The sequence below is a fragment of the Apiospora marii genome (genome assembly GCF_038362585.1).
Source record: "Apiospora marii strain CBS 49790 chromosome Unknown utg000015l_segment0_segment0, whole genome shotgun sequence".
In the NCBI taxonomy this organism is placed as follows: Eukaryota; Fungi; Ascomycota; class Sordariomycetes; order Amphisphaeriales; family Apiosporaceae; genus Apiospora; species Apiospora marii.
This window is the reverse complement of record NW_027117386.1, coordinates 197253-220747: the sequence shown is the minus strand read 5'-3', so window position 1 is coordinate 220747 and position 23495 is coordinate 197253. Positions and strand designations below refer to the sequence as shown.

Here is a 23495-nt window from a genome sequence, read left to right as displayed (position 1 = left end):
GCGGTGCAATGATGCAATGGGAGTTATGGGCAAAACTCTTTGGGCGTGGCCCACGGACGTTGCTGAGAGAGCGCCGTCCCGTCAGCCGTCACGAAGGCGCAGGGCCATTACGAATTTCCCCGGCACGGGCAACGGAAGCTGCCAGCCAAGACGGATAGAAAAAAGTTCGACTTGCTGTTGACTTTGCTGTTGGCTGGCGTCCCAGTGGAAACGGGAAACGGAAACAGTGGCCCAGCGATTTGCCCTTCGAGATTGACACAATGGGTAATGCGCGACGCTATAAATAAGTAAATATGAGATTATCGGCGTGATGAGTCGTCATCGCATCAGGGACCGCCAGAGTGCGAAAGTGGCACGGGCATCGATAGTCCCTATCGTGCAGTCGTCAGTTGATGCATGATCGTCGATTGGTGCTGCGTTCTTGAGGCTGAAACGGTTTTGGAGGGGGCGGCCACGACTTGTGTGCTGGTGCTTGTCTTCCAATTAATTGGGGGGCAAGAGCTTCGCCAGCGAGACGCCTGCCGCAGGTGCCAGTCTCAGGACTCAGCAGGCCAGCCAGTCACTGAAGGCCAGCGGTCCAGTTGCCAGTCTACTGGTCCAGTGACCGCAGGCTGTACGTAATGGGGGGTGGTTCCAATAGGCCAGACCAGACACTGTACAACCTCAAGAAGACTGACGGATTGGATTGGCGGCTCGAGTCAAGCGCCTCTCCTGCAACAACGGCAACCTTGTTCTCTTTCTTTCTTTCTTCGAGGGCGCTCTTTCTCGAATTGAAACCAGCGGCTATTGTTGCGCCTCTTAAATCGAACCTGCACAAACACACGGCGACGCAAGTAAAATCCCACCATACCCCCCACGGAACACTCCTCCGCAGTGCAAGTATTTTTGAATAAACATTTCAAGTAATGGGTTCTATGCGGAGGCTTGGCATTTGATTACGAGATGCATCTTTTCGGGCCGTATGCCCCAGACGGGCAGCTCATCATCTCATCCGATGACGCCTCTCGACGCGCTCTGCATAGGCTTAATAGGTTATTTCCCCTCCAGTCGGTGGGCGTGGGAGGGTTTATCTGCAGATCGGGAGGGGGAGGCCTATGTATCCCATTCGATTCGCCCACCCCTGCCAATGAACATCTTGCAGGAAACATTTTCTCAAACCCATTACGTTACTGAGCGAAAACAAAGCGGTGGATGGACTCGTCAGATGATGTGCATTACTCTCTGCACCAGCTGGATGCTTACTCTTTTTTAAGCCAGGCCACCAGAGCAGGGCTGCAGGAGTACGCACAGCAAGCATATCATACTTCTGGGTCTGCTGCATCGAAGCATCGAACAAAAAAAAAAAGCGTCTACTCCGTAAAAGGTAGAAAAATAGAACAGCCAGAGAGGGTCCCTGAGCCTTTCCACTGGAGCCCCCCTGGCGGTAGGCGGACAGCCCGCTCCCAGCGCCAACCCGCCAAGCCGCGCGGCCGGTACATTACCAGCACACCAAGACCGAAAGACTGGATCTTGGCCAACGAATGGTCCAACTACCCATTCCACCACGAGATAATACGATGCCTCGACGCTCGTGAGTCGCGAGGGCGGCTGGCAAGGACTGGAGAAAGGCGCGCGCTTTTGGACACCATGGAGGCTTAGTCTTTTTCGCATTCCCCCGTACCGTGACCATGACATGGGCCGTTCCACGGCGTGTAATAGCAAGTTGGGTGGGATCAATATCAGGTCATCGACAGCATGACGCGAGATTGCTTTCGCAAGCATCGTTCGCATTCGCTTTTTTTGTTTACTGGATATTCGTTGAGCCGACTGAAAGAAGTCAACAAACCAGAATGAACCACGTAACCACTAACTTCTCTGGTTTTTCTCGAATTAATCGGTGGCTGGCGCATACGACGATGCATCCCACGATATGAACGGGGATCCATGGTAGTTGGTGTACACGTAGCTGCCACTATAGCTCCCAGCCAGCCAGCCTCGAGAAGGCGATAGGTATCGGTCGCCAATCAAGGAATTTTCAAGCATACGACCTTGACGCTTCATGGATTAGTATGGGGAGTAGTAGTTGGTAGATTACTACTATCCAACCTAACCACCACCTCACTCAAAAGAGCTTGCGCAACCGACAGGTAGGAGACAGGCCGACTATCGACATGCTGTCCCCAACGGCTTGCGCCCCTAGTACCTACCTTTTTCCTTAAACGGTGCCCTTTCCCGGGGACCATCCCAACCAATCCGTCCGCTAGAATCTAGGCTAATTCTGCCTCGGGCGAATCAGGCGCCCTGCTGGCCTGGCTACCCCCCATCTTTTGGGCATCCTGTTCAACCACCTGCATACAAGTAGAACTCTTGCATACTTGGGATGCAAGTGTCCCTGGTGTCCCTGCAGAGCGCATTGCATACTCCATTGCGACCACAACTAAAAAAAGAACCAGGCATCCAGGCCCTTCTGGCGATAAGCTTGCAAGTGTGGACGTGCCCAATCACCGCCATTGGCGCGAGCCCTTTTTGTCTCTGTTCGGGCGACGTTTCAACCGATTCTTTCGTTACTCGATCTGGCGTCTCAGGCTGTCGAACTAGCTACTAAATAGAACAGCAAGAATAGAAAGAATAAGAGCTTGGAGCACGCCCTCTTCCCAACTTATTAATGTTCCCCGTTTCCAGTCCCACCCTCAAGTCTTTCTCGTCCCGGACAGATTGTCGCTCGGTTTGGGGTTGCATGAAACTCGGCCATTCCCTCTCCCTTTCCCACGGTTTGAGCATTTTCCCTATCCGTTGTCTCGCTACGCTACGTGACAGACTGGACGGGGCTGGTCGCTTTTGCTCCTACGTAAACGTACCTGACCTGCCATTACATACGGAGCCCGACAAGCCCAGAGAGTGACTTCACTCGACACGAAATCCCACTCTCCTGGTCTCTTGGGTTGCTTTCTCTCTGTCACCTCCACTCCACACACGCCCCCCCGGCGCAACAGAAGGCCAACCACCCCCCTAGGCGCCCCCAGTTTTAACACGAAGAGCGATCATCTCCACACACAGCGAACACCTTAATCTCGGCACATTGCCACTGCCTTGATCTACGTTTCTAGACCAGCTCCCCTTAACCCCTGGCTAGTGTCTTGTCTGGAACTGGCATTCCGCTACAGTGCTCAGTACTTTACTACAAGCATAGCCACGCCTGCGATAACGGGTGATTGTGGAAAGTTGTCATTGACTGTATCAGATATATACATATCAAAGGGGATCGACCTGCTGTGCTTGTGCTTGTTGTTTGTTACTTTGCTGCTGCTGCAACTGGTTGAACAGCGAATCCTCTCTACTTTTCATTTCTTACAAACTTCTTTTGTTTATTATTCAGAGAAGCAGAAAGAGCACGAGGGCCACAATCAATTGATATCGTCGTCGCCGTCGTCCCACGCATCATTATAACTTACTCGACTGCTCCAGTCGCACACCCCCAAAATGCGTATCACCAAGAAATTCGACCGGGCCTTCCAATGGGCGGGGGAGAAGATGGGCTCGGAGGCCAAGACGGCCATGACCGACGACTTCAAGAGCCTGGAGACGGAGATGGCGTTACGGCATGACGGTACGACCTATTCACCCCTTTTTCGATTGTGCGACAAATCGCTGACTTGCACCTCTGAACAGGAATGGACAAACTCCAGAAATCCATGAACATATACTCCAAGTCGATCTCCAAGCGGTGCGATAGCGCCGAGGACAAGGAAAAGGGATTGCCGATCAGCTACATGGGCCGGACGATGATGGCCCACGGCGAGGACTTTGAGCCCGATTCCGAGTTTGGCAACTGCCTCATTGGTACGCCGCATCCCAATCCATGCCGGGCGCAAGAATATTTGACTGACTTCCCTTCTCTTCTGTTTAGTCATGGGACGTGCCAACGAATCGATTGCCGGTATCCAGGAAAACTACTCGGCCCAGGCGACGGCCTACTGGCTCGAGTCGCTTGAGCGCTCGCTCGCCATGATGAAGGAATACCAGGTGAGTCCACCAACTGGTCGCCAATTGCGGGACCCTTCATCCAAACTGCTTGAGACCCCCAAACTAACATTCGTCGTTCTCTAGGTCGCCCGCAAGAAGCTCGAGAACCGACGACTGGCGTACGACGCCAGCACGACCAAGGTGCAGAAGGCGAAGCGGGAGGACTTCCGGCTCGAGGACGAGCTGCGCGCGGCCAAGGCCAAGTACGAGGAGTCGTCCGAGGACGTGTTCCGGCGCATGCAGGACATCAAGGAGGTCGAGACGGAGACGGTCAACGACCTGACCAACTTCCTCGACGCCGAGCTCGAGTACCACGAGCGCTGCGCCGAGGAGCTGCGCCGCGCCCGCGCCAGCTGGCCCGCCGGTCAATCCTCCGTCCCCACCATCCGCGGCGCCCGCGACGACTACGGCGGCGGCGGCAGCATGTCGCGCCGCCAGAGCCAGAGCGCGCAGAGCGTGAGCCGCAGCCGCAGCAACACGGCGCAGTCGGCCCGCAGCAACGGCAACGATCGCGTCGACCGCTGGGCGCGCCAGGACGCCTACGACGAGGAGCCCGAGCCGCAGCCCGAGCCGGTGCGCATGCCCATCCGGTCCAACCGCTCCGAGCGGTCCAACAGCTACCTCTCGACGCAGGCGGCGCCCCGCACCGAGTCGCCGCGCCCGGGCATCAACCGCGCCTCGACCTACAGCAGCACTTATGACAACGGCGGCGGCCACAGCGTCTCCCCCTCGCGCACCTCGCCCACCAGCTACCGGAAGCCGCCCTCGCCCCCCTCGCTGCCCCGGCCCAACACCCTGCCCGCGCCCCAGAACATCGGCTCGCTGCGGGGGAACCTGCGGCCCGTCAGCCGCATTTCTACCAACAGCAACAGCAACGACGTCTTTGGCGATGATTATGATGGCGCCAACAGCAGCTTGAGCGGCGGCAGCCCCGAGTACGACCGCAGCGAGAGCCCGGCCACCAGCTACGGCAGCCTGAGCCGCACGACGAGCAACGTCGGGTTGACGAAGAAGGCGCCCCCGCCGCCGCCGCCTAGCCGCGCGAAGAAGCCCCCGCCGCCTATCCCGGCTAAGCGGGATCTGGCTTACTGATCGCGCCGCCTGACTGTTCAATCCTCTCTCTCTCTCCTCGTTTCCTGCTAGGTGGCTAAAGCAACCAGCCAAGGCGAGAGAGAAGAGAAAGAACGAGGACCAACGAAATTGTTGAGTTACGGGATATCTGTTTTTTAATATACGCAAGCGGGCACTCTTTTTCAAAACACATCAACAAAACCAACACACAACAGCGAGGGGGGGAAGAAAACCTATTTATTGGGTGGGTGGATCTTTGGGAACACGTGTGTGAGAAACGAATATTTTCCCCACGAAACGCATGGCGCTTTGGAGTTTCTTTGCTTTTTACTGTCTTGGATTGTTTGCCGTCGGGCGAAAACATTCCTTTTGATATATTTATATATAGAATATGGACGGGCACATGAGCGAAACCTCGGGGAAACTGAATCGATCGAAGTAAGGGACTGGATTCCTCTCTCGCCAGCCGAGAGGAGGGAGATAATGCTATTTCTTGCCTCATACAACTTTTTGCCTGTTCCTGCTTGACTCGTGAGGTGAAATGGAAGGACTCGACTTGAACTTGCTGGGGGGTTGTCAGCTTCGTCGCGCCCCTTGCGATTACTGAGACGGATTGCATTGCGGCCCCCAATGCTGGAAGCTCGATCCAACGCAGCGAAGCTGGAAGGGAAGAATCGTGGCTACACGTCTTTCCACTCATTTGTAATTGAGGGCTTGCAAGATGAAAAAGTTGTTTGCATGAATGTGTTGCTTATGTTTTCTGTTACTATCTTCTAGCATTATCCGGCCTTATTATCCTCGACCCGGGCGGGTGACTGAAGTTCCGGACCGCCGCCGGCCTGGGCGCCACTATCGGGTTCCCCAGTATGACATCGCTCGAGCCGTTGTTGTGGTAAAAGGTATGGTGGACATCGTCCGTCTTGTGTTGGTCCTCGTCCTCGTCCCCCTCACTTCTCCGACCTACCGCTATCGGGCTGCTGGCCAGCTCGATATCATCCCTCGACACCCCAAACGTGCCCTCGCCCTGGGTACCTGTCCCTAGCCCTCCTCCTCCCCCGTCGTCGCCCAGACCCTCGTACCGCTCCCGCCGCGCCCGGGACCTCCGGGACAGCGTGCTCGACCCCGTCGCGCCGCCGCCGCTGGGCATCTTCTTGCCCGAGCTGCCCCCGGGCGTCTTGGCCGTGGAGCCGAAGAGGCGGGGCGCGGCCGAGGCGAGGGCGGCGCGGACGGTGGGCAGGCAGACGACGATGACGCTCACGCTGACCTCGGCGTGGGTCCAGATGATGGCATCAACATTATCCCAGGTGGGGTTGTCCGACTTCTCGAAGCGGACGAGGTAGCGCAGGCGGACGGCGCTGGTGATGACGACCAGCAACCCGAGGCTGAACATGACGACGGTCTGGGCGCGCTTGCGCAGGGCCATGTTGAGGCTCAGGATGATGGGCAGCGGCAGGACCAGGATGGCCAGGTCCTGGGCGATGCCGATGGCGGCCGCCGCGAACGAGAGGGCGTTGACGTCGATGCAGCGGTAGGGCTCGGCGAACTGGCCCGTCCAGCCGAGCCAGTTGTAGCGGATGGGCACGCACTGGAAGGTGGTGGCGGCGAGGACGGCGACGGCGTAGAGGACGATCCAGCCGATGACGGCGCGGGCGAGGAGGCGGAACCGCGGCACGTCGAAGACGCGCAGCAGGAACATGACGACGGCGATGCGGCTGAGCGACAGCACCAGCGTGTAGAAGAGCTCGTCGATGAAGGTGGCCTGGTCGAGGGAACGGTTATTGTCAGCCTATTGGTCACCCCTAGAAGAGAAGAGAAAGGAGCAAAAGACATTCCGAGTACTTACCCTCAAAACTTTCGTCACGGTCTCCGGTTCAACATCCCAGATGTCGCGACCCAGCGCTGTAATTCGAACTGCGACCGAACCAACGTTAGCCAGAGTGAAAAGGACTGACTTCGCATTTGATGTTAGAGGATTGGGGGGCGTACTGTAATGTCCCAGGCCCAGGAAGGCGGCCCAGACCAGGACCATGAGCACGACGACCCAGTCGTCCATCTCCATGGTGGAGGTCATGTGGTACCGCACGAAGATCCGGACGATGATGCAGATCAGCGTGACGACATCGAGGACGCAGAAGACGACCTCGTCGACCATGGACCGGCGTCGCTGCGGCTTGTCGCATGCCGTTTCTTGGATCTTGGCAAACTCTGGAGTGCGCTCAACGGTCAGCTCTCCCTCCCCCCTTTCTCTCTTTTCGAGTTGCGACTAGGTACATAAGGTATATATCGGTGGTCGTTTTCACGGTGTAAACGTACTAATTTGGTCCAGAGTCTCGCATTTCTGAGAGGCGCATAGGGTGACGGCCTCGAGCAGGGCCGGGTCGGTGCAGATGCATGTCTCGTTGGTGAAGGTGTGGCAGACCGAGGCGGGGATGGCTTGCAGCAAGCAAGTCAACTAGTGTGGGACGAGTTCGAAGTCAGTTCTTTGCTCTCTTTGCCCTCTCCAGAATATAAAGACAGATAGATCTCTTATGCTTACTTACACCACAGGGTGGGATCTCTTTGGCGTACTCGATCAGACTGGCTTGACATAGCGAGAATATCAGCGTCGCGAGTATCAGGAGATAGCCCCGTCCATGCCGCATGGCGGAAAGTGGCGTCGCCTTTGCTCGACTCTTGCCGGAGAGGCGGTGGCAGGCGCTAGGTCTTGTCTTTCAGTGGCACCGAACAACAGTTCCCAGATAGAGGCATGTGGCGGCAACGGTTGCTGTGCCGCATCTAGGTCGACTGGACGCGATCGATCATCAATGCTGGAACGGCGACACAAGCAGAGAGTAGGGCAGGTATAATACCACCAATGGAAGAACCATGGATGGGTTCATATAAGCCCACGAGGACTTTCCATGTTTTCCCTAGAGGACTTCCCGCACCATGATAATACCGGGGCCGTACTAAGCATATGCATGCATGTTAGTTAGTGCGTGGTTCTCTCTCACGGGGACGGGATATGCTGTTAGCTCGGACAGTTACGTCGTTCTTCTCCCCGTCTTTTGGCCCAGGCCCAAGCGAAAGGAAACGAACCAGTACCGGGCTTTTGGCAAGGGACCATTCCATCAGGCCATCCATCCATCCATCTTTTCCCTTAACCTGAGAATTGGGTACCGACGAGCCATCATACATACCAACCCAAATCAATCTACCCGAAGACGGCACTACCGACAGACTTGGCCCCTAGGTCAATCGGTAGTGTGCCATGCTAGTTTGGTCAGGGGAAGCTAAAAGGGAAGCGCCATCTCCCCCCAAAACGGGTTACGGGATTTGCGGTTGGGTCCCCCGGTCGCCACGCCTTGACAGCTTGCTGCATACGGTCCCACAAAGAATCGCCCATTAGGACCATTTGACCCATTTTGGCATCACTTCAGTCGGTGGTTACAAGTTCTGGTTACAAGTAGTAGCTGGGAACAAGACGAGCAAAACACTGTAAGAGTATGTGCCGTGTCTGGTACTTTTAGAAAACCGCAGGCTGTGCCGCCGTTAACACGCGGCGGTCCCCGGGATTAGCGTGCCTGAGGTTTGTCAATGCGGCTTGGGAAGATCCCAGTTGGCATATGCCATCCCCAATTAATTAATTGCTGGTGTTCCGGGAATAGTCAGCCTTCGACTTTCGACCTTGATGGTTCGTCACGGTGACTGATGCAGGTACGGCTGCATGACTGACGAGTGAGCCGACATCATGGTCTCATTTCTTTTGCGGTTGGTCATCTGGTTATCTTTTCTCCTCATTTCCCGTTCTAGATCTCGACCTCGCGGGCGATTGATCGTAGCGCAAACCACCACCACACACACACACGGCACGGAGCTTTAATGGACGTCGGAGCCGAAGACGAAGAAAAGAAAAACAAGTCCACTCCATCTCTCGTGCCGTCTTTTCTAGTCGCATTCTGGTGTTCGGCCAATTTCACCACCGAACCAACAGGCGGCCATTGTGGAAGCAAGGGAAGCTCTACCGGGAAGTAACAGGGTGACATTGCCCGATGCGATGCAACATAAGCCGCTTGGGATTTTTCCCATGCAACGCGAACAACTCTATCACTGGTCGGCGCGGTTCCCACTTGGATCGGCTTGGGGTCAATAGATCTGGCCAATTCTATCCACCATGGCCGCCCGCCCACCTCGCCCGCTAAAGCGGCACAAGCCCGACCATCTTCGGTCGTGGATTTTGACCATCATTAATTGCCATCGTGCTTCGCGACTGCGTTGGATCCAAAGACCACGTGGGAATAATTACTCTCGCTGCGACAGAGCTATCGCCCATGGTTTCGCTCTAGGCCATCCGTCAAGTGTGCCTCCTGTCGTTCGTCGCACTCCGTTTCTGTTTCAACCTTCAACTTGTCATCTAGTTGACAGCCGTGGTCAAACGCCCGTCTTGGGCTAGGAGCGGGCTAGAGGGTTCCCGCATTGCTCAGTTGCTGCTACTGGCGGCAGATGGCCCACGCCCGCGCCCGCATCTGACGGAGTCGCTGTATTCAAAACGGCAGTGCCAATCAGCCCACAATCGAGGCGTCTCTCAAGGCATCATCTATACAAACGCATACGAGCAGCATTCGCAGGTTCGCTTCTTGAAATGGTGATGTCATTTAGAAATGTACTTTCTTGTCACTCACTACCAATCACCACCCTCTATTCCGCCGTCGGCTGTTCCGTTACTAGCTGTTCAGTCACCATCTACCTCATCAATACCAAACATACCAGTACCGACAGCTCCAGACCACATATAATAGAACTTTCTGGGCTCATTATCTATACGAAAAGATTGGCCAGCTTACCCACAACGAAAAATTTATACGGGGAAGCTCTAGTAATTGCTAAGCCCGGCACTGATTTTCCTGTCGCACTGGAGACAGGGGCGCATCGTGGCATCCAAGAAGGGCCATCCCAGCCATGCTCTAACACAACAATACCATATAAAAAGGGCACGGGCGAATATGCTCCCCGTCCTGTTCTACAGAGAGTAATCGACCCCCCTGATCACGTACAATCATAACCACCGTCGTGCCCTAGCTGGTGGGTTCCCATCTAGTCCAGACTAGCATGCTCCCAGCTAGAGCTAGCAAGACCCTAAAAGCCTGCCACATACCGTAGTTGCCAATGAATAAGGCGTAGGACCCTAGTCTAGACGCATTACTCGAACTGGCGGGTCGACGACCTCGTGGGATCCCAGGATGGCAAGCAGGATACTTGTGAAACATGAATCAGAAAATACCTTGGAAGGTGAGTTGCATTCTCAGTGGGTGCAATTGCCATCCCTCTCTTTCACCGGCATGGTTCGACCTTGTATCACCATCTGTAAACCCTCACAGGCTGCCTCTGAACTCGCAGAACTTGCAGTAGCAGTTCTAGAATAGGGGGGAACTCGTTCATCCCAAGTAAGGGGGCACGCCAACCATGCAGTTTGTCAGGCAAGGGGGTAATCCAACCATCGATATGCGTGCTCTCTCGGCTGATCGGTTGCCAACAGCCGAGAAACCGTATTCGGCGGTGTGGGACCCCCGATTCTTCCGGGACGCATGCCGGAACGTAGTGTGTGTGAGTGTGTGTGGCTGTGAATGGGAGTCAACTTGGAAGCTATTCTATGCGATGCATTACCAAATCATGCAATCTGTGGACATGCCTGGGAGCCATTAGCTACAGGCTGCTTCCTCCCTTCTGTTAATTAGAACGACATCGCCATGTAGTCACCAAGTGTCTTGCTTCGCTTCTTTATAGCACACGAAGGTAGTGTTCCACCGGAAGTTGAATGAAAAGGGGCGGCGAATGGAAAAGACTTAGCTACACTTTCGTTCAGATTTTGCGCATCTTAAAGCAGAATCCATTTTATTCCAGATCGTAGTATCATAAAGGTTCTCAATCATAGGCAGTCACTCCGAGGCGTTGCTCTTTCCTTGGAGATTTGGAGTCTATACATAATTCAAACCCACGTTTCCTGTTGGTCCTGATGAGACATATCAGATATACCGATTGATTCCATCAATCGGTCATGGCTCTTGGTTCAGCGCTATTCTCTACACTTCCGCACTGCAGAGTGCCACACTTCCAGTGTAATTCAGTAGGATTATAAAAATTAAGTCAGTCCTGACATGTTCCTGCATCAACTTTGTCGGCACTGTTTGGCACTGCGCGTCGGTGGGAGCTTCATCAACCAGTCAGCCCGGAGGCCTCTACCTGGGCCACTCCAGTTGCTTTTGCATCGTCGCTTCAAATTGTCCAGAGCAATGTGTTACACGTGATAAATGCAATCGACTGTCACCCAGAACTCTCTTGTTGTCTCCCGTTCGAACTTGAGTGCAGTCGTATCCAAGGTTGATTCGATGCCGCCGACATCTCTCGAGGGGCATAATGTGACCAAAAACGGTAAACTCTCAAAGGGGTGGTGAGGTTACCACTAGTGGAATGAGAGAGGAGAACGTACCCTTCTTTGTTATCTTGTCCTGTCAAGATTTTCCGGGATACCATCAGTATCCAGTGCCATGATACGATGTGATTCCTTTCCTCTTTCTGGCTCTTGTCGATTTAATATCAATAGTACAAACAGAATAATCATCAAAATCAGAGTAGATCATCCGTGAAGATGTACCACAACTGTCCCTTGGTCATTGCCCTCGTTGTGATCACAGTCGAACGCAGTCCTCCCATCATCACAAACACCACAATGGGCGAGCTGATCGGCCACATGAACAGACACCAAAGGGCGTGTCATTCTCTCTCCTCTTTTTTCTCTCTCTCTCTCTCTCTATGTGTGTGTGTCCCTCTCTCCCCCCTTCTTTTCTTTATCCCCGTCATATAAACTTCCATTCGATGCCAGCCACCAGCAGAATCAAAACAGTCACACGGCTCCTCTCTCCTCGGCTGCGGCGTTCATCTGCCGAGATTGTGGCCATTCTCAGACCTGGCTAGGCATCGTATCTTGAGATCAAGCATGGCAACAAATGCCGAGAGTCGACGGTACCAGCTAGTCGAAGCCAGCTCCCTTGTCCCGTGCATGGTTCATGTTAACTAACGTCTGACCAACCCTCTTGGTAAACAGTGAGGTATTCGCTGTGTGTCCTGCTCAAGTTTGGTTGATTCGGTATTACGGCCCCCTGTCCAGACAGTAATCTCTGATAGTTGAATAGGACTCGCCCACGGCAGTTGCTAGCGTGAGAATATTTATTGAAGCACATGGTCTGATAGAGAGGTCGTATGTGTGGTATAACGAGCAACCCGGAGATTATGTAGTTCTCAGACAGACTAGCAGTGTCTGCTGCTGGTCAGTACCAAGACAATGCCTCCCCTGCAATCTGTGTCTTGATTGGTAGACCGAGTAACACGCCATTGGCTTCGGCGCGCTGCCGGGGGAGGGGAGTACCATACTTTTTCTTTCCGGCCGCGGGGAAGCGACGTTTATTTGATGACCCTCTTAGTACTACTTCTCAGGCGAACATCCTTCATGCCTATCATTATCTTACATCCAGCCGTGTGGCCTATCGTGATACGAGAAGGCAGCCTCTGGCGTCTCCTGGTAATCAGGCGTTGCTGACTGGCCGACTCTTTCTCGGGGTACCCCAGGGCCAGGATCAACACGCAAGCGTGCCATAGACTGCTTCGTTCTGGCTGTGCGGAGGTTGCAGTTGCCAGTTACTAATTATGTTCCTTATTACACCTCTAATTACCACTGTCCCGGGCCTTTTCAGAGTCTAGTATTCAGAGGCCCCGGGTACTTGGATGCTAATAATACACACAAGCGCGACCAGACTGGCGGTAAGCGCCCAAATTCTCTCATTCCGCGGTGCCAGCTTCCGAGGGAATGGGTGGTGGCATTTTTTCCCTCCCGCCGGGCGCTAGGAGAAATACTGAACCAAAGTCGAGAAGCCCGTGGTCACGTACTCAGACGTGTTGTTTTGAAACATTTCATATCCGTCCTTTGGTGGCGAAGAGAACCACGGTTGAGCTACACCATCTTATTCCCGAGGAATAGACAAACATTGAGCACATCATCCATCGTCACATGAACGGAAGGAATTGGAAGAAACATATCGCGATGGTGGTGGTTGCTGCTCTCCACGTGCCCGGAGCCTGGACTCCGTACGGTGTTCGTGCAGTGGGGCCTCTTTGCCAAATCGGCAATTGTGCGTCCAAGCTGGTGCATGAGGGCGTGTAAGAGAGATCAATAGTTCGCCGATCGTTGCTGCCAGCCGCTTGCCGCATGCGACCAACTTCGTCAAAGCGTGCCTAATCATTCGTTCGAAAGTGACTTCTTTCGCGATAGCCAATCTAGTTGCAGCAGAAGAGGGGCCAGTCGGCAAGAGAGGCCTTTTTTTTCCCCTCGTGGTGAGAGAGACTCAGGCCACGAGGCGTTCCTTATCCAAGCTTGCCGTCCGTGCCACGGCAGGGGTTCCTGCAAGGGGCGTTTCGCATGAGGACGTTGGCGCAGGAGCCCCGGCTGCTTTTCCGGGTAAGAGGAACAAACAAGATGAAGAGACCCAACCAACAATCCCATGACTTTTTGGGGGGATGGTAAGAAAGCGTAAGTATGTATGCCGTTGTGAAAGCCCGCATGGTGTAGTATGTAGAGTAGCACGCAACCTGCGAGGGCAATTGACGATCCGGCTGGTACTGGGCCAAGCCCGAAACCACCTGCCACTGGTCTCCAACCCCGACATCCCGAACAGCGGCCCCCGACAAGCGACAGAGGCTCAATAGATCTTTAAAATGATCCTCTGCGACTTTAACAGCACGCAGCCTCGGTCGACGAAATGATGTCCGGAACGGGCGATGGCGTCACGGGGCCAGGAACGGGGGTCCTGTAAGTACCTGTGCGGCGTGTGCGTGCATGTTTGCATGTTTGCGTGTGCGTGCGTGCGTGCGTGCGTGCAGGTCCGACTTGGGTGCTCCGACCGATTTGCAGCTGGCTGATTTCCTCTTTCTGCCTCTGGCTGTTCTCTTTTCAGGTGTAGTTGTGTCTGTGTCGGAATGAGGGCGGGGTTGCAGCTTGCAGATCATGGAACGCGACGACGATGATCTGGTCAATCAATCTAACTTGTGTATCCTTCGCTAAAACACCCAAAACAGCAAGCGGCGTCAGTGTGACGGCGCATCGGAATCCTAGGTCGGACATTTTATTTGGCATGCAGAGTTGCATTCAGAATCGCCCTGCGCCACGGGATGCACGAGGTGATGCGATACCCGGGTTGGGCAGTAGCGGCTCTTTTAAGTATGGAATGCATGTAGGTTATGTGAAGCTGGGCTAAGGGTTGCATATCGATGAGGCATGGAACGTTTGGGTAGAGAAACATTAGGATGGGTTCTGCCGCCAAGAGTGTGTGGCCCCTCGACGCGATGTCACAGGGGAAAACGGCCGGGAGCCTCATGTTCGACACTAGCCGAGAAAGTCGAAGCCCTGGCTCACTTGGTTACCACCTGGTTCGGGTCGCCTGTGGCGTTGTTCCTGGTTATTGCGCTGGAGCCGAAAAGCTGGAGACAGCCCGCAGGCTACTCAGGCTACACAGGCTACGGGCACTTTTCACCACTCACAGGGCGCCCTGCTGCTGGACCCCCCTGTCCGGCACAGCTGCCCCAACCGGAAAGCCAAGGCCGGCCGTCTGCGTGCAACACCACCTACAGACCACCGCAATCGCGTACGATTGGCGAAGCCACCCCCATCACGACTGTGAAACATGACTGACGTCTGCGCACGGCCAGGCAAGGAAAAAGGGCGTGCGGCTTGCAGAGAGCACTATAGCCCACGCGGAATATGGAATTCTGGGCTGTCCCATCGGCACATCTTGTGCTACCAATGTCACCCAACGGGGGCCACGATCATGACGAGAAACAGCGGGGATGCGTGTGAGCGAGCATGCCGCAAACCGCAAAAGCAGGCAGAACGACAAGAGGAAGATGGAAAAAGGGTCCACGCGATGAGCCGGGCCCATGTCGCAGTCGCCCTCGCGGTCGCATCCCGCACTTTTGTTCGTTCCCTCTCTTCAAGAATGAGCATACGTTACTTATTATGGCAGGCCCTCCTTCCTCTCTTTGCTTCTTCTGCCCCCTCTCTTTTCTTCCCCCCAATAGCGAAGAAGGGTTGTGGTGACGGAATGAAGGGACAATATACGCTTATAGGCTGAATTTCTTGCTGCTGTTGCGACGACGTGTGCTATTATTATTCTGAATCCCAGCGCTGAGCCTTCATTTCTTTGCTTTTTTTATCCCCTGTTGCTCCTCCGAAACGAACAACGACCCTCCTTTTATTAATACCACACACACACACTCACATATATACGATGAGCTTCCAACAAGTACCCCCCTCGGTCGACCCGGGGTCGACGGGCGGATCGGCTGGCATTCCCAGCGGCGCGACTGGTGGCGGTGCCGGCGGCGGTGCCGGCGGTGGTGGTGGTGGTGGTGGTGCGGCGCTGGGCGGAGGCGATGGCCTGCCGCCGCCAGTGGCGCCGATGGACCCGGCCATGTTCGCGGCGCTGCCGCACGGGACGAGCACGGGGCCCATCATTGCTGTCAGTATCATCTGCATCCTGGTGGCGACGACGGCCGTCACGCTGCGCGTCTACACGCGGCATTTCCTCCTCAACCGGGTCGGGCCCGACGACTTCATGGCCGTCGCCGCGCTGGCCGCCATCACGGCCCTGGGGGCCATCACCATCATCCACACCAACTTCGGGCTCGGCTCCCACATCTACGACATCGTCGCCACGGACCCCTTGCTGATCATGGACTTCTTCAAGGTGAGCCTTGCCCATTACGGCTTCTTCCCCAAGACCCAGTAAAGAACCGGAAACTAACAGCCGCAGTTCTTCTACCTCGGCGTCGTCGTCTACAACGTCTCGCTCATCTTCGTCAAGCTGAGCCTGTTCCTGCAGTACTACCGGCTGGTGGACCAGGTCCCGCGCTACCGCCCGCTGTTCCTGTGCGCCGGCTTCGTCGTCATGGGCTGGACCGTGGCCATGGTCTTCACCATGACCTTCATCTGCGTGCCCGTCTACGCCTACTGGGACAAGAGCGTGCCGCACGTCTGCCTGTCGGACCCCGTCATGCAGCTGACCAACTCGGTCGGCAACATCGTCACCGACGTCATGCTGCTGCTGCTGCCCATGCCCGTGCTCTGGAACCTGCGGCTGCCCCCGCGCCAGAAGTGGAGCGTCATCGCCATCTTCAGCCTCGGCTTCATCACTTGCATCGTCTCCCTCCTGCGCGTCATTTTTGTGTTTGACCACGGCCCCTCGTCCGACATCACCTTCGACGGCGTCACCATCACCGGCTGGACCATCGCCGAGGTGACGACGGGCCTGCTGGCCTCGTCCCTCATCACGCTGCGCCCGCTCATGAGCAAGATCGCCCCGGCGGCCTGGCGCACCGGCAAGAGCTCCAACGCCACCACCACCACCAACACCAACAAAAACACAAACCGGAACACCACCAACAAGACCAACGGCGACGCCGAGAATAACAACATCAACATCGGCAACGCCGAAGACAACAAGGCGGGCGCCTTCTTACAGTCGTCCAACATGGACAAGGGAGGCCTCGCCGAGAACGAGCCGCCCATCCAGATGCACCCGGTGCTGTCGCAGCAGCAATCACAGTTCCCGCAGCAGCCGCAGCGACCGTGGCAGCAGCAGCATCAGGACGACGAGGTCTACAGCACCAACAGCACCTACCGCCCGGACTCGGCCCCCTCGATCGAGACCATCGAGAGCACCGGCGCCGCGTCCGGCAGCAGCAGCGACGTCGAGCTCATGATCCAAAAGCCCACCACGCCCGCCACCTCGTCGCATGATCTGCAACAACAACAACAACAGAAGCGCCAGCACCGCAAGACCCGCTCCGCCACCCTCACCACGGCCCCCGAAGGCTGGGGCCCGCCCCCGCCGGCGCCCCCCTTCTACTTCTCCGAGCAGCAGGAGCAGCAACAGTATTCCCAAAACCCGCAGCAGCGCCGCTCGCAACGCCAACAAGAGTACCAGCGCCACCGCCAGTCGCGCAGCGCCACCTACTTCCAAAACACCGACTACGACGCCAACACCATCGGCTCGGACCAGATCGGCCTCGGCTTCTCCTCGCCCAACCACGACAACGACCCCCTGGGCTCCCAACGCAGCGGCCTCCAAGGCGGCCCCGCCGCCCTGCGCGCCAACCCCGAGCACCGCCGCCACGCCTCGACCAAGTCGGCCGACCGCATCATCTCGCTGCACCCCAGCTACTCGGGCGCCTCCAACTCCACAACCACCACGACCACATCCCCACCTCCGCCGCCGCCGCCCAAGTCGCCCTGGGCCATGGCCGCCGCCCGGCCGCCCCCGCCCTCGATCCCGCGCATGATGGAGGACGAGCCGCTGCCGCCCCTACCCATGGCGGCCCCCAACAACCCCCTACCGGCGGCCCCGCGCGGAGGCGTCCCGCGGCCGCCGCCCAAGCACAGCCACAGCCAGTCCTCGTCGTCGATGCGGTCCGACATCTCGTACGAGGTGAAAGTCTGGTCGCAGAAGGGCGCCGGCGGTCCCTACGAGGGGGTCGACGACCGTCGCTTCTAGAACGTGAAGAAAAAGAGAACAACAAGAAAAAAAAACTATAAAAAAAGAAAGAAGTTGTATGAATATTGTAAGAGAAGCAAAACGAAGAGAGAGAGATTAGGGAAGCCATGAGCAATCAGGCCAGGAATAGGACAGGAAAGGAAAGGATACGTTACGATACCACAGGATACGATACCCCCCAACCAAGTAGTACATTACATACATGTTTTACTATACATTATACATATATACATATACAAATTCTTCTTTGTTCTTCAATTCAAAACCAGTTTTTCTCTTCATCTGATCCCATGCCTTCGGTGGGCGAGTGAGCAGCAAACGTTGCGGCTTCCCGCCATCCGAGGAGGTACTTTGACGAGTCTCGTACTTTATTAGATTGTGGAATATGTCGATTATGTTTGGCTCGTGATATGTCGTCTCCTGTGAAAATCCCATAAACACCATGCTATGCAGCCCAATACAAACCCACGCTTGAAATCCGTCCATCCATACTCATCGCACAACGTGCTTCGCGACCTCTCAGTCTCCCCTAAACATGTCTTTTCCTCTCATGGTCAAGCGACGTGATTAGCAGCATTACTGCCAGTCCCAGCGGTATGATTCGTAGCACTACTTCCAGTCCCAGCAGTATGATTCGCAGTATTACCGCCAGCAGAAGCCGTGCTGGCATGATTTGCCACCCCCTCCGCACTCGGCAAATCCGCACTATCCGCCACATTGCCCAACAAGACCTCAATCTTGCGGATGAGGTCGGGGATGCGGAAGGGCTTCGACACGACGTCGTCCATACCGCTGCGCTTGGCCGCCACAATCTGCTCATCGCGCACGTTGGCCGTCACCGCGATGACGGGCACGTGGCCCCGGATCTGCCCGCTCCGCTGCATCTTGCGGATCTCGCGCACGCACGTCAGCCCGTCCATGTTGGGCATCTCGAGGTCCATCAGGATGACGGAGAGCTTGCGGGCGCTGTTGTCGTCGGCGCCCCGACGGTAAACCGTCTGGTCCAGGAACGCGAGGGCCTCGAGGCCGTCGTTGGCCGCGCTCACGCCGATGCCCGCCTTCTTCAGCTGCTTCACCAGCACCGTCTGGTTCACCAGGTTGTCCTCGACCACCAGCACCTGCAACTCCCTCTGGTCGAACAGCGGCGCCGCCTTGGCCGAGACGAGATCCGTCACGAGGTCGGCGGCGGGCCCGTTGGTGGAGGCAAAGTCCTGCCGCTGGGGGGGCAAGGACTTGGTGAGCGGGGGACTGCCCGTCACCGCCGTCTCCATGGCCGTGATGGTTCGCTTCAGGGCGGGGTTGTCGGGGGTCGTGGCCCGTCGCGCGGTAATGAAGAAGGCGAAAGTGCTGCCGTGGTCGGCCTTGGAGGAGACGCCGATCTGGCCGCCGTGCAGCTCGGCCAGCTGGCGGCAGATGAACAGGCCCAGCCCGCTGCCGCCGTACTGGGCGTGGGTGCGGGGCGAGGCCTGCGAGAAGCGCTCAAACAGCACCTTGACCTCCTCGGGCGTCAGGCCGCAGCCCGTGTCCGACACCTGGAAGCGCAGGTAGACCATCTCGCCGTCGCCCCAGTCCTCCCCGACCGGGTTGGCCGGCACGTTGGGCGTGCGGATGGGGATGTACTGGAAGCCCGGGGCGCTGGCGTCCGACGACGGGTCCTGCGACACGGCGACCGACACCGTGATGACGCGGTGGTCGGCGGCGGCCGTGAACTTGATGGCGTTGGTCACGAGGTTGATCAGGATCTGCAGCACCCGGCTGGGGTCGAAGTTGACCCAGTCGACGTCGAGGCGGCGGAACGACTCGTCGGCGTGCGTCACCATCTGGATGTCCTTGGCCTGCAGCTCCGGCTCAAACATCTTGACCGCTCGTCGCAGCACCTCGGTCGGCTGCGCGGGCGTCGGGGTAATGACCAAAAGGTTCGAGTCCAGCTTGGAGACGGTCAGGATGTCGTCGACAATGGACTTTTGGTGCTGGACGCAGAGCGAGATGGTGCGGGCGGCGTCGAGGCAGTTCTCGACGTCTTCGGTAGAGGGCGGGCTGTCTTGGCCGCGGTGGATGTCGAGGGTGCTGACAATGTCGTCGGAGCACTGCAGGATGGCGCTGAGCGGGTTCCGCATTTCGTGCGACGTAATGTCGATAAACTCGTTCTGCTGCCGCCGCGTCTCCTCGGCCTCTTGCAGACGCCGGTTCTGCAGTCCTTGGGCCCACTTGAGGTGGGAAATGTCGGTAATGGAGCCCATGATGGACCGCACGGAGCCGTCGGGCGCGAGCTCGGGCTGCGACGTGACCAGGAGCCAGTACTCAATGGCCTCGCCGTTGAGATCCACGGGCTGGACGTAGATCTTCTTCATCTGCACCTCGCCGGACCAGGGCGTCCGCTCGACCACCATCTGGTGCCAGCCGTCCTGCATGTGCTTCTTGCTCGACTCGGCAATCTGCTCCATCCACGACATCTCCCACAGGTTCTCGCGCGGGTGGCCCGTCATCTCAAAGTACCGGTCGTTGCCTTCGCGCAGCACGCCGTCCGTGTCCACCAGGAACATGCCGAGCGGGGACAGCTCCGTCATGCGCCGCAGCCGACTGGTCTGGAGGGCCAGCTGTTGCGTGAGATGCTCCTGTTCCAGCGCGGCGGCCTCGGCGGCGTCGCGAGACCGTCTCACCTCCTCCTCGTATAACATGAAGGAGGCGAGGGACGTGGCCAGCTGTCGGTGCAGCATGCTGGTGAACGAGCGGTACCCGTTGTCGTAGGGCCGTCGCGGGTTCACCCCAACCAACAAGAAGCCCAGAACCATGTCCCCGTTGGTGGGGCGCACGGGGAAGATGATGGCCGAATCGCAGGGGTCGCCGAAGCCGCGGAACGTCATGTCTTCGAGCAGCTCCTCGGGGAGGGTCCCGTCTCGGGTGTGGAGCAGCAAGGGTTCCCGGGTGCGCATGGCTTCGCGGAAGGCCGGGATGAACCCCTCGCGGCTGCGCTTTAGGTCGAGCTGTTTGGGGGCGGCCACGTGCCCCTCGCGCACGCCGATGGTGCCCTCGAGGTGGCACGACTTGAGCGAGATGGTGCTGCCCGACGAGACCGAGACCTGGTCGGTTTCGTCGCTGTCGCCGACCGAGTACAGCAGCGCAAACGGCACGTCGAAATGGTTGTCCTCCAGCCCCTCGAGCAGGAGCCTCCAGAACTGCTTGACGCTCTTGGCCCGCGACACCGTCTCGCCCAGCCGGTTGATGGTGCTCATCCGCCGGTGGCTCAGCACCGACTGCGTGCACTCGAAGGGCGCGTTGTAGAAGCCCAGGATCCGATCCGTCCCGCCGTAGAGCGGCGTCCACGACCACGACCAAAACGTCTCTTCCAGCAGGCCATAGCGTTCGATCGGCAGGTAGTCGTCGTCCTTGCGGATGGCGATGCCGGTGCGCGCGCATTCGGCAAAGACGCCGCTAACGGCGTCCCAGAGTTCCGAGAAGGGACCCGAGAAGCCGGTGCCCATCAGGGCCGGATGCTTGTTGCCCGCCACCTCGATGGCGTAGGGCTCGTTATAGAGCATGGTCAGGTCGCTGCCCCAGAAGAGAGTGGCCGGGTGCGGGTTGTTCATGACCAGGTTGACTGTCTGGCGGAACTCGGGCGACCATTTCTTCATGGGCCCCAGCGGCGTGTTTTCCCACTGGATGCTCCGGGCGAACTGCATATGCGGCGACAGGATGCCGCGGGGTTTCGGGGCGGTCCAGTCGGCCACGGCCTTGTCCGGGGCGGCCAGGTAGAGCTTCTTGCTCTGGGTCGAGGCGGTGTTGTTGGAGCTGGAGCTGGAATTCAGTTTGGGCGGCGGCGCCGGTTTCGCCATGGCCGACACGAGCGTGGAGCTTCGGTCGGTCTGGTCGACCGAGTACTTGCGCTTTCTCTGGGACCCCAATTGGTCCTCCGTGGACCTGCCCGACACGACGGACAGATCTCTCACGGGCACCGTGGTGGCATACAGGTTGCCGCTGATGAGGCGCCAGCGCTTGCGGACGGTGGAGCCCGTCCAGATCATGTCGTGGAACAGGTGCGACAGCGGGAAGACATCGCGCGAGTCGTCAAACTTGGTGACGCCCGTGGCCCAGCTGCTGAACTCCTCGTAGGGGCGCTGGGTGTCCGGGGCACCCTTGCCCAGGATGGTGTCGTGCAGAGGTTCGTGGAGGCGGAGGGCCGAGTTGCAGAATACGGGGAGGATCCTGGAGGCGCCAATGGTGACGCTCTCGTCGGGGTCCAGATCAATCACAAAGGTCGGGCGCGAATCCTGTTCGAGCACCTCGGTAATGGAGCAGGCGTTGAACTCGTGCAGCGACTTGCTCTCCTCGGTCGGGGTTAGCTGGGGTTCTATGCGGGCGGCGACGCTGCTGTCGTGGTCGTGGTCGTGGTCGTGGTCATGGTTGTGGTCGTGGATGACCTGGGCTGCCGGCGAGCGGGGCCGGGTCGTCATGACCGAGGCCATGGGGGAGAGCAGCGGATAACAGTACTAGGCAGAAGAAGTTGGGCGGCACAGTCCATATCGCAGCCAGCTAGGAGACAGTCCTTGTGTTCTTCTCAAATGGCGATCAAATGGGCGACGACGAGGCGTAGCAGTCGCGACGAGGTCATGGCGGTCCAAGCAGTCGCAGGTAACAAAAGAAGTAAAACACGGAGTAACGTGTCAAAAACAAAGTAAAAAACAAGCAGCAGAGTAGTTCAGACGACTGCGCCGTTGGCGAATGCCTCTCTTTTCCCCCAAAGTCACTAGGAAGTATGATGACTCTAGTGGCCACGGCCGGGGCTTTTTAGGGACTTACACGAGTAGCCAGTCGCAGATGGCTACAGTAATGGGGGTGGTGAGATGGAGGGAGAGAGATCGGCAGCAACAGAGCCAAAGTGGGAATTGCAGATGAGACCTGCAGATGAAAGCTGGCCGGCAGGCAGTGGGTAGCAGGTAGATCAAATGGGAAAGTCGAATGGGAGAGCTGTTTCCCGCTCCTCTCTGCCACCCCAGCCAGTCCTTGACCAGCCTCCATGCCACTTGGGAGGCCAAGCAGGGCCAAGGCACAGCAGCCCGGCACAGCCAGCACCCCGGCAACCTACCTACGTACTGTAACTCAAGCCTCTGCATATTTACTTCATGTTACCTCAGGTAGGTGGTAGATACATTCCATGTTACTTGCATCAGCTCGCACAGCACACGCACCTGTCCTTCATTCCGGCAGCAAGCAGCCAAGTGAGGCCAGACAGCTAGACCCGGGAGACAGACCGGCAGACAGCAAGTACATTGATAGGTTGGAACATACGTAGTCGAGTCGCTCCCCAGTTGTGCGCGAGTCAATTGTCCCTGGAAGATGATTGACACGGGCCACAGCCGCCAGGTCTGATCGTGATCCACCATGCCAATCACCGATCATCAACCAACAAGATGCTATCCAGATCCATCTGGCTGGGTCAGCCGCAAAGCAACTAGCGGTACTATTGCCAAGTTATTCGGTATATACGGAGTAGTATCCCCAGGGGCCAGTCTGGATCTATCTTTGTCTACGTAGTTGCAGCCCGTAAACAAGCGACGACCATCATCAAGCGACATCCAGCTTGTTTGTCTTCACCTACACGAGACGGTGTGCCAGGCTACGCCGCATGCACCGAGGTGGGACGGGCCATGCAAGAGCTGCTGCTGATCCGCTGCCAGTCACAGCTTGGGCGGCTCAATTGCCCCAGTCGCGCTTTCGGCTCGCGACGTGGAATCTCCTAAACCTTCACGTCTTATCGCCGATGTTGTGCGACGGTGGGACTGGGCATTGGATATGGTTTGATGTTTTGTTCATTATTCTGCGAAAACGTATAAGATAAATCATTCC

At 57.1% G+C, this 23495-nt stretch overlaps 4 protein-coding genes across 4 annotated transcripts; 2 read left to right on the top strand and 2 right to left on the bottom strand.

The window, feature by feature from the left end:
- Positions 1-3459: 3459 nt before the first annotated feature.
- On the top strand, positions 3460-5094 carry PG985_016404 (BAR domain-containing protein; the record flags this gene model as incomplete). The annotated part of the gene is made up of 4 exons (XM_066836170.1): positions 3460-3586; positions 3649-3819; positions 3887-4002; positions 4087-5094. The coding sequence occupies 4 exons, from the start codon at positions 3460-3462 to the stop codon at positions 5092-5094; spliced, it is 1422 nt and encodes a 473-aa protein (XP_066675921.1).
- Positions 5095-5839: 745 nt separating this feature from the next.
- On the bottom strand, positions 5840-7715 carry PG985_016403 (uncharacterized protein; the record flags this gene model as incomplete). The annotated part of the gene is made up of 4 exons (XM_066836169.1): positions 5840-6859; positions 6917-7317; positions 7387-7525; positions 7614-7715. The coding sequence occupies 4 exons, from the start codon at positions 7713-7715 to the stop codon at positions 5840-5842; spliced, it is 1662 nt and encodes a 553-aa protein (XP_066675920.1).
- Positions 7716-15386: 7671 nt separating this feature from the next.
- Positions 15387-17651, top strand: PG985_016402 (uncharacterized protein; the record flags this gene model as incomplete). The annotated part of the gene is made up of 2 exons (XM_066836168.1): positions 15387-15845; positions 15912-17651. The coding sequence occupies 2 exons, from the start codon at positions 15387-15389 to the stop codon at positions 17649-17651; spliced, it is 2199 nt and encodes a 732-aa protein (XP_066675919.1).
- A 554-nt stretch (positions 17652-18205) lies between these two features.
- Positions 18206-22114, bottom strand: PG985_016401 (uncharacterized protein; the record flags this gene model as incomplete). The annotated part of the gene is made up of 1 exon (XM_066836167.1): positions 18206-22114. One exon carries the CDS (start codon positions 22112-22114, stop codon positions 18206-18208), a length of 3909 nt encoding a protein of 1302 aa, XP_066675918.1.
- Positions 22115-23495: the final 1381 nt, after the last annotated feature.